Genomic DNA, 13629 nt, shown 5'->3' with positions numbered 1-13629 from the left:
TCATTCATGTCCTTTGTGCATTACGACGGACTTGGGCAAATCCAGCAGGACAATGCAACATTCCACACTTCAAGAATTGCTAAGTGTGGCTCCATGAACACACTAGTGAGTTTAAACACTTCTGCTGGCCACCAAACTCCCCAGACATGAACATTACTGATCATAACTGGGATGCCTGGCAACATGCTGTTCAGAAGAGATCTCCGCTCCTTCGTATTCTTATGGATTTATGAACAGCCCTACAGGATTCATGGTGTCAATTCTCCCCAGCACTACTTCAGACATTAGTCAAGTCCATGCTACGTTGTGTTGTGACACTTCTGTGTGCTCGCAGAGGCCAGACACGATATTAGGCAGGTGTGTCAGTTTCTTTGGCTCTTAAGCATAAATTATCCTAGCAGACAGGCAGGAAATCTAACCCAATTCTACTTAAAAATGAAGCAAGGTTAAATCTACGTTGACATCTATCGACACTCTGAAAGCAACCACACAGCGTGTGGTGGAGGGTACCCTATACGATTTCTAGTCATTTCCTTTCCTGTTCCACTCGCAAATAGAGCGAGGGAAAAATGATGTCTACATGCCTCTATATGAGCCCAATTTCTTGTATCACCTTCGTGGTCCTTATGTGCATTGTATGTTGGCAGCAGTAGAATCATTTGGCAGTCAGCTTCAAATGCTGGTTTTCTTATTTTTTTCAGGAGTGTTTTTCGAAAAGAATGTCGCCTTCTCTTCATAGATCCCCATTTGGGTTTCTGAAGCATATCCATAACACTTACGTGTTGTTTGAAGCTACCAATAACAAATCTAGCAGCCCGCTCTGAATTGCTTTGATGTCTTCTTTCAATTGGACCTGGTACAGATCCCAAACACTCAAGCAGTACTCAAGAATAGGTCATACCGGTATCTTATATGCAGTCTCCTCTATGGTTGACCCACTCTGGCCTAAAATTCTCCCAATAACCTGAAATCAACCATTCGCCTTCCCTACCACTGTTCTCATACGCTCGTTACATTTCACATCACTTTGAAACTTTACAATCAGATACTTTAACGACTTGTCTGTGTCCAGCATGATACTAGTAATACTGTATCTGAACATTATAGGTTTATCCTTCCTACTCATCTGCTTTAACGTAGATTTTTTCCACATTTAGGGCTAGTTCCCATTCATCACACCAACTAGAAATGTTGTCTTGTATGTTCCTACAGTCACTCAACTTCAAAACCTTATCGTACACCACAGCATCAGCAGCAAACAACTGCAGATTGCTGCCCACTCTGCTTGCAAATCATTTATGTATATTGAGGCACTGGGGCACTCCTGAAGATACCCTTGTCTCTGATGAACACTGGCCTCAAGGACAACATACTGGGTTCACTAACTTAAGAAGCCAGTCACAGATCTGCAAACTCATTCCATATGCTCGTACCTTTGTTAACAGCCTGTAATGGAGCACTGGGTCAAATGCTTTCTGGAACTGATGGTTTTTCCAAATCACAACCAAACTGTCACCTTCCAACCTAACCTAGACCTTGGGCTACATATCAATCTGTCAATACAACCAGGCTCTTTTTGCCTTCTTCACACTCATTGGCTTTGCCAACAAACAATAAAACTGCGAGTACATGCACCAAAATGTAAAGTCACAGAAGCTATTAAAATTACTTCACTGGTCAGAGTCAACTTGTACCAAATATTTCTCTTCATCTCCAACTGTGTTTGCAATCACTGCCCCAGGCTTAGAGACATTTCTCCTCAGCTAAAAAGTCTTACCATTTGTGGATCAAGATGACACAATTCACATAGGCCCTATGTACAAACAGGATTATTTGAAGCCTCTGACAATGCTTCGCAAATTCTCACCCAAACTGTCACCTTTCAATCGAACTTACGACCTTGGGTAACACTGCAGATAATCATATCACTGCAACTAAGATCCTGTCCACAAACTCACAACCTATTTGTCATCTTTGAATGTAACCTATACTTCAGGCTATGCTGTAGATGAGTCTCTTACAACTTACATTCTAAAAAAACAATAGACTCAAAACAATGTTGTCAGTTTTCTGTTCTCCTTCTGTCTGCACACATATGACATCACATGCCCACAACAACAGTGTCATGGGATAAGGATGACATCTGGTATCAGTAGCTTCAGTTGATCCAATAAACATATTGTTTACTATTAGCAGCTACATCAACCAATATTAAATGGAGTCAGACCCAAGATCTTGAAAGTAAGTGAATTGGAACTGAAAGATTTTAGAAGGTCTGTACACACAATTACATATCTACCCTAGGGTACAATGCAATGCATCTCGCTCTACAAAGAAGAGATCTGCCTTTGATCTGAAACTGCGGCTTTTACCTTAGGGCAAATTCATGAAGCCCACAAGCATCTTGCAACTGTAACTCTGTCATCCCTGTACATACTCTCTCAAATTATTGATTTTTTGATAGTGCCTCAATGAAAAGGAAACCATACGACAAATTCAGCTACAATTAAGAACACTAATGTTTTGCATTACAATAACATGTCTCACAAAGCTGTACAATAATGAATACAGTAAACTACATTTTCTGTTTTCAATCAGTTTTAAGTAGAATCGAAATGCGAGAGTGATGATCAACAGATTTAAAAGGTTCCTTTCTTATGGTACAGGAATTTGGTACAGTACTTTAAAGATGTTCACTGTAAAGAGCTACCTATGGTACAATCCGCAAAATAAATATAAGAGCAATCACAGCAGAGAAATGGTGCAACCCCCACTACTCTCAGTTACACACAGGTTTTTGTAAATCAGCCAAGGTCCTCTGTACTTGTTCTTTTCCAGTAGTGTTCATCTTGTGATGAGGGAACATCTACAGACAAGTGTTCGACACATAGTGGAACATTCAGTGATACTTAATTTGGGGTATGCCAGGAGGCATGCTTGGACAGTCTATGGTCAACAACCGTTCACAAATTTCAGGAAACCAAAGTTCAATTTGGGGCCGTGACACAAATCTTAAATTGTGATTTTAACCAGTTACAAAATTCACCTAAACAAAGGAGTTTCACACTGAACTAGTTCAGTGTGTTATAGTAGATTAAGCTAAAAAATTACACCTCCTTGCATGACTTTTTCCATATCCCTGAGATCACTCTCCATGGGATCCATGGAAAATAACTAATGTAAAGTAGGCCTAATTTACAAATTATAGGAGCTGCTATCACCACTCTTTTTAAAATTAAGTTGTGAAATTAATTACAGTGATGGCTGTCAACATATTATTCCACTAGCATTACAGTTTAAAACATCTCTTGGTGATGGGTATACTTCGAATTTATGCATTTATCATGATCAATTAATATCAAAAGAACATGTCACTGGTTTGAACTACTAGGCCTATGTTCCTTAGGCAAATAACTGTGTCATTTTCAACAATGAACAGAAAGTTTATTTAACACCAAAACAGAATAGATGGAAACCTTTCTAATAATGTAGAATAACTTACATGTACTAGTTCATGATGAATGACAATGTACAAATCTGCACCCTCCGCGTAAAGTTAATACTGTAATTTTATTATTTTCAAAATATCCCAGTTCTCATATATCTGAGCCTAAAACTAATTTGGTACCAATACTGCCATCATCCTGATTGTTTCTAAACAGCTGTTACTGTATCAGAAACATAATTGTCTATGCAACTTTAAGACAAGCAGGAAAAATACAGTTTCTTTAGCTGAATATGTGAAATTAATGTGGTAGGAAAATGTCACTCAAAATACACATACAGTGGATGACAGTTCAACTGTCAAACTGCTCCTTGTTTTGTTTCAAAAATTCTGAGTTCCACATTAAACTTCAATGGATCAGTGACCATGAAAGTTCATCATATAATACTAATTAAGTGAACACACCACTGTGAACCCATTACAATCAATATATTTCTACAATGACCACTGTCATATGCAGTCCAACTGAAATCCAATAAATACAGTTACAAAGAAATATAACTTTACACTGACAGCTCAAATTGTGAAGGAGACTTTACATCCTGCACAGGATGGCGAACTTTTCTTTTAAAGTAATTACCTTCACAATAAATGCCAACTCTTACATTCAAAATATTTTGCAGTAACACATAGAATGAATAAGGCAGTCATCTGCCACATGATTAATAACGTCAGTTCACTCAAATCACGACAAAAGCTAATTCCCGACAAACTTCAAGTAAAAAAAAAATTCAGTTTCAGACTATGCATCTACCTTCCTGGTTTGCTACTTGAGATTCAAGTACATCGACGTACGAGTCCAGTTCTCTCCAATTTCTTACAAGTTCTTCCCGTGTTATTGATTCCAACTGCTGATCACTTAATTTTATTCTTCGACTGTGGCGCCCATGTACTCCAGACGCTGGAGAGGTTAGAATAACGCCTCCTTCGTCTGCCATTATGGATAACCTGTGTGAAATGGCGAAATTAGTTCATGAGCACTAAATAATTTGTTGGGTAGAAAAGTATTCCTTATTACGTTCATGGTATATTTGCCGTGGCATTAGCAAATAATGAAATATAGGGTCTGTATTTGAACACCCACACTCTCAACACAGCAGAATCACTTTTATGCTGCTAAACTGCAGATTTTATCCATCACTGGTGCATCATGTCAGCTCTTCGATAACTTTATTCGTAGTTATAATATACACGATACACACCATCAAACACACCAATCATTAAACTATATCCATTTTCTTCCCTCTTTTCCAGTCCAAAGTAAAAAACACACATTTGGATAGTCAGAGATCAAACAATATTGAAAACATAGGCAAAGATAAAAAACGGAAGAAATCTTGAGCAATATTTGAGCTGAGTCATTCATATGTTCTTTCCAATACATTAGCGCAGCCAATATTAACTTATAATACGTAATCATAAATATTTTGGGAAATCTGCCGTAGTCGATAGTAAATCCTTGGCTGTCCCTAGTGTATATCTTTACCGTTGCACTCTTTCGTAATCGGTCAAGTGACTGTCGAACTCAAGTTTGAGTGCGGAGGACGAAAGGAATAGAGTGGGGGAAGGTGTAAGATCGAAGGTGGTAGGTTTTTATTGTTGGGATCGAAGGAAGCTTTTGCTTTTGTACACCAGTGATACCGATTTCGCTTGAATATTAAAAATGTTGGCATGTCGGCGGTCTGCCTTAACATTCCTAAGGTAAGACTTACTGGAAACTGCAGAATTGCGTAATACAGCGGTCAAATTTTTTCTGTGGGTGCCAATGTTTGATGTGTCGAAAATATAATCACTATTAAATCAATAGTTCCACAACACTTAGAATGATGAGTCCCTGTCTTTTTTTTAAAGTCTGTTGCAGCATTGCTATTAAATCCATCGTCGTAGGGAAATATCCATGAAGAACGTAGGCCTATATATCGAGACGTTACGTCTGTTGCTTGCTTTCGTGCCGGTGGCAATGCAGAGTAGGACCGTATTTCACTCAATAGAGAAATGGCAATCTGTGCGTCATGTCAAACATTTTGTCAGTAGGCAGGGGGAAGGCACTCTGCGAGACAGAATTTCATTAAACCTGAACGCCTACTAAGACTACTGAAAATTGTAAAAGTCCGAGATTCTTAGCTCACGGTTGGGCAAAGGGCGAGGTCCCAACTTGAGCAAGAAAACTATTGATTAAAGACCTTCTATATTTAAGTATTTAGTTTGACGCGTAATGTTTTATAGTTCGGTGGAGCCTCTGGAAACTATTTGATTCCTTGCACTAAAAGCTTCTGCATTACCTAATATAAACATTTAATAGTCTGGGACAAAGAATTTCTCATTTTTGACTTAAGATAAGAGCAGCTTGTGCTTCTCTCAAGGTTCAGCCAAGAACTGAGAACGTGGCCATTTGGACAGTTACATGGAATTATGTGTTAGATGGGCTGTATTGCAATAAATATTCAGGGGAGGTATGAGAAATCTTAGGTGATCGCTCTACTACAGTGCGTGTAAAACAAATTGAAGCATCACATTGTAATGGTCCCATCTTCTGGCAACACGCAAACACTGCCTGTCTTCTTGCACATGATTAGTAAATACCCCCAAGAGAGGGTCGACAGAAGCGTCCGATCCCACGCGTCGGCTTTACCCGTGACGTAAGGGTGTTGTCGTGTGTGACGTCATGACGGCGCGGAGTTTGGTTTGAGTGTGGCTGTCTCCAGTTCTGTTTTATCTTATTTTATTTACTTTTCTGATCTGTTCGTTCTATCTCGTGAGATTTTTTTTTTTTTAATTTAAAAACACTTATTACTCATTTTAATTATCTGTTTCCTCGAATTTCTGTTTTAGTTTATTATATTTATCTTTCTGATCTGTTCGTTCTATCCCGTGAGATTTTTTTTTAAAAAAGACAAAAAACACTAATCAGCTACTGAAGCATCTTTATCTTCTATGGGTTGCAGGGGTTACGACCCCTGGGGAGGTGGGTGGATATTCATGCAAGCTGTCTTCACTTACACGTTGTAGCTACGCAAGGCGTCTAAATTTGTTTATATTTAGTTTGCCCCCCACCCAAAACACCCCATTTCCCGCGCTTGTCCCGTTAGTGTCATTAGGCTTCTTGTGGAAAGTGTGTGTGTGTGTGTTTGTTTTTGTTTCCGCCATATTTGTGACGTCATGGGTCAAAGCAGACGGGTGGGATCGGACGCTTCCGTATTTCCCCAAGAGAAGCTAGCAGAGCCTGTTAGTTGCACTGTTTGTTCAGTTAGTATCTTATTTTTGTACTTGGAGAGAAGTGTTGTTAAAACACACAAACTGGTTAGGTAAAATTCAAGGCAAAGGTTCATAATATATTTTGTGATGAGTATCAGTTCAGCCTCCACCCGTTTCCAACCCTTCTTCCTGAAGAAAAACGTAACTGGGACCCATTGTGACTTACGGAGTTCACAGTTATATTATTTTGAACATTGTGAAACTCTGGACTGAATATGGCTGAGGAAGATTAGATATTTAATAGCAGAATAATTTGGTTCAGCAACATCTGAGACACTACTATAATACTCTAACAGCCACGCCAGTGTGAAATCTCTCTCTCTCTCTCTCTCTCTCTCTCTCTCTCTCTCTCTCTCGCTCTCGCTTTCTCCCCCCCTCCCCCTCTCTTTTATGGGAATGTCATTATGGGTCTCTGTCAATGAAACTCAGAAGTGGTAATCTCCTCTGTGTAGTCATTTAACTCCTAGGTGCTCTGCATGAAGCCCAAAACAGTTGTCAACACTGAATCAGTGTGTTGAAGATTATATCATGCACTCTGTACCAATCTCCTTGGTGCCAGCTGGAGCTTCCTCTCTCCCTCCCCCTCCCCTCTTTCCACCTCTTTAAATACAGCACAGAAAATTGCCATACACAGTGTCTGAAGGGAAGGTTTAGATACTGTAAAGTGGAATGCTTCATATTTCCTATACTGTATTTTGAACTAAAGTGTTAAAAACAATGCAGCAACCAAGCATTACTAATTCTTCTGCTACACCATTGAAATGTGTATATCTGAAGCAAACACTCGTTGGGGGCAGTTCAGGTAAATGTACGTGCATGCACTCTATAATGGTTCCTATGTCTTCAACAACTCCCAGACAAATAAATTCAATACTGAGACAATCATGAAGCATATAACACACAAATGTCCCATTCAAAAGAGGCATTTCATTTAAGGAGAAAACCTGCAAGAAAATACTGGTATAGGTGTAAAGTGGCTGGATAAAGAAAAATATTGGCTAAGATCAATCTGTCACCACAATCAGGTTTTTTGCTTTCACGTTAGTTCACTCCACCAATTAATAAGCAAACTGTGAACATGTGTACCAAAATGTGATTTCACAGCAGCCATTAACATTGTCACTGATCAATGCCTGTGACTAATATCGAATATTTCTCTTGACCTGTGTGGCTGTAGTGTATCTTTTGGATACTATCACACTTTTCTATGATGTAGACAAAGTTTCAGAAGTAGATATTTATGAGTAAGAGCTGAGAAGTCGTCTTGCCACTCCCAGCAGTAGACATTGCACCCAACCACAGCAAAGACAAAGGACAAAAGATTTTGGATGCGGTTTATCATAGTGACATTTTTTTCTGGGGTTACGTTACAAGCATCCTATCTAATTTTTGTACTAAGGTTGATGTTTTATCCCCTTTCCATCCAATACTAATTCTTCAGGACACAATAGACATATAATTTTGATTCATTCTGCAGTCATTTGTATATAAACCAGCTGTCCACCCTCATACAGAGTGGTTAAATATCCAATGTGAATAAAGTCCCAAGATCCATTGCCAGTCGAGTGAAACACACATCTACTAAGATACGGTTACCTGACGTCACCAGGAGAGCAATCTTTTATTAAGAAAAATATAATCTTCTTGTTAAAGAAGATTTCTCACCCAGATCACATAATTACATGTAAGGACTACTAGTTTCAGCAAACTTTGCCATCTTCAGTTCGTCAACAGGCATCAAACATTGTGCCACTACATAGTGCACCGTCATCTAGTCATGAACATATAGGCACTAAACTCGTTGGAACAGAAGCATCAGTGTAGTGTCATACGTCAAGTAATACAAACATAACTGTGTTAAACACAAAATACATCTGGTACACTTAAGCAAGTGATACAAAAGTTATTAATAAAATACATTTGGTACAGAAGGTATTACTTGCTCTGTCCAAATCAGCTGTTAGCACGGAGGGAGCAAGTAACCCCTTGTGTGTCCCAAATGTATCTTGTTAGTGACTTTTGTGTTTACCACAGTTATGTCTTTATACTGGTACTTGACACTACACTGGTGCATTTGTTCCGGCGAGTTTAGTGCCTATATGTTCATGACTAGATGAGTGCACTACATAGTGGCACAATGTTTGATGCATGTTGATGAACTGAAGATAGCAATTAAAGTTTATTGAAACTAGAAGGCCATACGTGTAGTTGCTGTGATCTGGGCAACTAAAACTTCTCTACACAGATGGCGTGCACACACACCTCATATTGGCGTTGGAGTAGTCTCCAGCCTAACTGCAAGAAAAGCTTAAGGCAATTTTGTAGGTACTGGGTTATGACCCGTACTCAAAACAATGATTTTACATTAATACTTTTGTTGTTTTATAATGGGAAGAAGTACTGTAATTTTAACGTGTTAACACATACCTTAACAAAGAAATTCACGAGACAATTATGCGAGTTGAAAAGTTATATTATTTTCACTTCCAGTTTCAACAATTCAATATGCAACCTTCAAGTCCCATATGCACTTCTCAAAAATGATCAGTATTGACATATGTTTCTAGATGTCATGAATTCTCAAGTGCTTCTTTCAAAGACTTGACAGCAGATGGGATATTAAATTGCCAAAACTTGTAGTGAAAATAAAATAAAATAACTTCTTAAAAATGGCTGTTTGGCTAATTTCTTTGTTAAACAATTGACCGGCTGCTGTCCCGTGTTCACAATGGATCAACAGAGACTATTTGCACAGAGGTTGAACCAGATGTCACTCTTGACTGTGCAACCACTTCCATAATTGTGTCATAAAGATTTTTCCTCCTGATGAATGTACTGTATTTGATACTGAATTCTGTGGGATGATGACCCATTTCTCAATATAGAAGATGAGGTAGCTGATAGTGGCGAAAGAGGCTTGTAAGAAGCAGACTGGGGCTTATGTGCTGTCCATCAGAATTTAGTTACCTTGCCGTGTACTGTTATTTGTCAATCGGATATTATATTTCCTTGAGAGGGATAATAAACTGAAGACTATAAGAAGATAATGAGTAACATTCATTCAGCCATCAAGAAGACTGAGTCCTTCTGATCAAGAAGGTGGAGTCCTGATGCAGATTCGTGTTTACTTATCACTGATGTTTGTCTTTCTTATCAAGCTGGATTGTTTGAGTATGTATGGTGCACTTCTCTCTCTCTCTCTCTCTCTCTCTCTCTCTCTCTCTCTCTCTCTCTCAATTTAACAGAGCTGCTATTCTGGGTCATCCAAAGTGTTCAGTACGAGGTGTCAGCTTTGACCATTGACATAATGACACTGTGGCATCATGTAGGAGCATTGTACTTGAAAGTTGGTGTTGAGAAGAGGGTTTTCCGTAGATGGTGATTACTTGAGGTGATACTGTCTTACGGTAAATGTCAGGGATGTTGTGTGAACTGGTGTTTGTGAAAGTTGATTGAGTGTATCATTTGTGTGATTGATCTAACAATAAATTATTGAGACATTTTTTGACAGCGGAGATGACTAATATGACATGCAGAAATATGGTGTGTTGGTGCAATATGTCAAAAATGTGGAAAACCTATGGAAGTGGTTAAAATTACTCCTCACAGTTGTAATGGTTTTAGGTAACGGTGTCAGGAGCACAATATGTGAAGATGGACACAGGGCAGAGTGGTTGTAATTTAATCTGATTCCAAAAACACCTGTACCTTTTAAAAAAAAATTTAATGTACAATATGTTGCTTAATTAGTCTTACACAAATTAAAAAAGAGCTATCATATTAAGTTTTCTTGCGATATAAGAAACACAGGTAAAGAACACTTACGCTTCCAGAAAAAAAGGAAATAAAAAAAAACACTTGAACTCCATGTAAACTGGTAAAGTACAATTAACACAACTTTTTGGAAGCATGTGCAAATTTATATAGATCTTCACTAATTTTTTTGGTCTTTTCTCTCCAAAATTATTTGGGGGATTCCAGCGTCATGGCTGGGATAGTTATGTTTTTCAGCAGTCAACAGCGTAAATAACAAAAAGTCAAAACAGAAATAAAGTAAAGATTGATTGATTGATCGATCATACGAATTGTTGTCTTACCTTGCCTTAAAAACTTTGCCACAGGTGAGGCAGCAAATAGACACAGCATTGGATGCCCATCAACACTTTACAAAAACTCTGCAAATTATGTCCTCATTTTCTTTATAAAACATTGAATTCACACTATTAAAACAATTCTCAATGTGATGAAATATCAATAAATGTAGTATTATTAATATTTACTTACAAAAATTGCAATTGAAGACCATCTTGTGTGGGGCAAGGAATTGTCAGGGGTGGAACTTGTGAGGTAGAATCTGTTCTTACTAATTAAAATTATATAAATTTATAGATTAATCAGAAGATGCCGTATTTAGGTGTCACTTCCTATTTAAGTAGTCTTGTAGGAAACTTTTGCTATCTGTAAATATGATAAGTTTCAGTACAGTATTACTATAAAGTCCAGAGTGCTTACATATTTTAATTAAAAAAACTTTGCAGATTACTACTCTTCCACTTTGCAAATTGTATAAATTTCCTGAAAATTCATAATATAAGGAACTCCACAGATGTTTGATGCATAGATTTGGGGAAATAGCAAGACGTTGTTCCAACCTGATGTGGGATACATCCACCTCGTCAACTTTGAACACCTTTACTGATTGCCCTAGATACCTCATACATATAATCTGTATTTCTAACAATGGAAAATCCAGGATGGGATGTGACAGTGTTATGAAAAGGATAGTTGATAATCAGCATATAACTGAGATGCTGAGTCATCTGGCTGCTGAGGCCAGACTGTGAGTAGCAGTGTATGATGGTAGAAGCAACTGGACGGTGGGAGTTAGGCAGGAGGGTGGGGAGGGGGAGGGAAATGGGTGCATTGGTGGAATAGACGGCTGTGTAATGCTGGAATGGGAACAGGGAAAGGGTTAGACGGGTAAGGACGATGACTAACAAAAGTTGAGGCCAGGAGGGTTATGAGAACTTAGGATATACTGCAGGGAGACTTCTCACCTGCACACTTAAGAAAAGTGGGTGTTAATGGGAAGGATACAGGTGGCATATGCTGTGAAGCAGTCATCGAAATGAAGAATGTTGTGTTCTGTGGCACGCTCAGCAACGGAGTGCTCCAGCTTTTTCTTGGCCACAGTTTGTTGGTGGCCATTGATGCAGGCAGACAGCTTGTTGGTTGTCATTGCCCACATTGAACACTTCTTTGAAGTTTAGCTTGTAGATCATGACTAGTTTCACAGGGATGGGATAGATGATGTTTGTGACCGGACTGGAGTAGGTGGTGCTGGGAGGGTGCATGGGACAGGTCTTGTATCTAGGTCTACTATGGGGATATGAGCTATGAGACAAGCAGTTGGGAGCAAGGGTTGTGTAGGGATGGATGAGGATATTGTGTAGGTTCAGCGGGTGGTGGAAACCCACCATAGGAAGGGGTGGGAAGGATTGCGGGTAGGATATTCCTCATTTGAGGCCACAATGAGAGTTAATCAAACCCTGGTGTTGAATGTTATTCAGCTGTTCCAGTCCTGGGTGGTATTGAGTCATGAGGGGAATGCTCCTCTGTGGCCTGATGGTGGGACTTTGAGAGTTGGTCAGTGACTGGAGAGATAAGGCATGGGAGATTTGTTTTTGAACAAGGATGCAGGGGGGGGGGGGGGGGGAGTAATTACGGTTTGTGAAAGCCTCAGTGAGTCCCTTGGTATATTTTGAGAGGGACCACGCATCCTACAGATGCGATGGCCGCAGGTGGCCAGGCTGAATGGAAGGGACGTCTTGGTATGGAATAGTGGAGGCGTTGCTGGTGGTTGGTAGGTTTGATATAGATGAAGATACTGATGTGGCCATCTTTGAGGTGGAAGTCAATATCAAAGGTGGCTTGCTGGGTTGAATAGGATTAGGTGAAGCAAATGGGGAAGAAAGCGTTGAGGTTCAAGAGGAATGTGGATAAGGTGTCCCCACCCTTGATCCTTATCATGGAGATGTCATCAGTGAATCTGAACTAGGTGTAGGGTTTGGGATTCTGGGTGTTTAGGAAGGGTTCCTCTAGATCGGCATAGGATGGTGCCACATGAGTGCATGTAGCCATACCCTCGATTGGTTCATAGGTGATGGCTTCAAAGGAGAAGTAATTGTGGGTGAGGATGTAGTGGATCATGACAATTTGGAAGGAGATTGTAGGTTTGGAATCCATCGGACTTTGGGAAAGGTAATGTTAAATAGTGGTAAGACTATGGACATTGGGGATGTTAATGTAGAGGAGGTGCTATCACTAGTGACGAACAGGGCACCATATGGTAAAGGAAAAGGAACTGTGGAGAGTCTGTGGAGGAAATGGTTGGTATCATTTATATAGGAGAGTAGGTTACAGGAAATATGCTGAAGGTGTTGGTCTACAAGAGCAGAGATTCTTTCAATGGGGATACAGTAACCGGCCACAATGGGGCATCCTGGGTGGTTGTGTTTATGGACTTTAGGAAGTATGTAGGAGGTAGGAGTGTGGGGAGTGGCAGGGATAAGGAGAGAGATGGACTCCGGGGAGAGGTTCTGGGATGGGCCTAAGGTTGAGGATAGACTGGAGATCATACTGGATTTCTGGAATTGGGACACTGAGGTAGGGTTTGTAAGTGGATAGATGAGCACTGATGGCATTGTTGCTGTCCTTCAGCTGGAAACGTATATCCAGCAGCTGGTCTATGCGGTAGCATAAAGTTCACTACTGTTTCGTTTAACTCATCATCTGTGCAATCCACCAGACACACACACACACACACACACACACACACACACACACACACACACACACACCTTCTCAGG

The 13629-nt window shown here is 39.7% G+C and overlaps 2 protein-coding genes across 2 annotated transcripts in view; one reads left to right on the top strand and one right to left on the bottom strand.

The window, feature by feature from the left end:
- The window catches only part of LOC126458132 (pre-mRNA-splicing regulator WTAP-like), a 40029-nt gene extending 35250 nt beyond the window's left edge, over positions 1-4779 (bottom strand). Inside the window, exons 1-2 of the mRNA XM_050094974.1 lie at positions 4590-4779; positions 4260-4453 (exon numbers count right to left, since the gene is read on the bottom strand). Coding sequence (XP_049950931.1) covers positions 4260-4443 — 184 coding nt within the window. The 5' untranslated portion in view covers positions 4444-4453; positions 4590-4779. The remainder of the gene's footprint in view (positions 1-4259; positions 4454-4589) is intronic.
- A 236-nt stretch (positions 4780-5015) lies between these two features.
- The window catches only part of LOC126458131 (superoxide dismutase [Mn], mitochondrial), a 45735-nt gene continuing 37121 nt past the window's right edge, over positions 5016-13629 (top strand). Inside the window, exon 1 of the mRNA XM_050094973.1 lies at positions 5016-5206. Within this exon, the coding sequence (XP_049950930.1) occupies positions 5169-5206 (38 nt within the window). The 5' untranslated portion in view covers positions 5016-5168. The remainder of the gene's footprint in view (positions 5207-13629) is intronic.

The sequence above is a fragment of the Schistocerca serialis genome, chromosome 2 (assembly GCF_023864345.2).
Source record: "Schistocerca serialis cubense isolate TAMUIC-IGC-003099 chromosome 2, iqSchSeri2.2, whole genome shotgun sequence".
In the NCBI taxonomy this organism is placed as follows: Eukaryota; Metazoa; Arthropoda; class Insecta; order Orthoptera; family Acrididae; genus Schistocerca; species Schistocerca serialis.
Note: the sequence above shows the minus strand (reverse complement) of the source record. Positions and strands in the feature narration are given on the sequence as shown.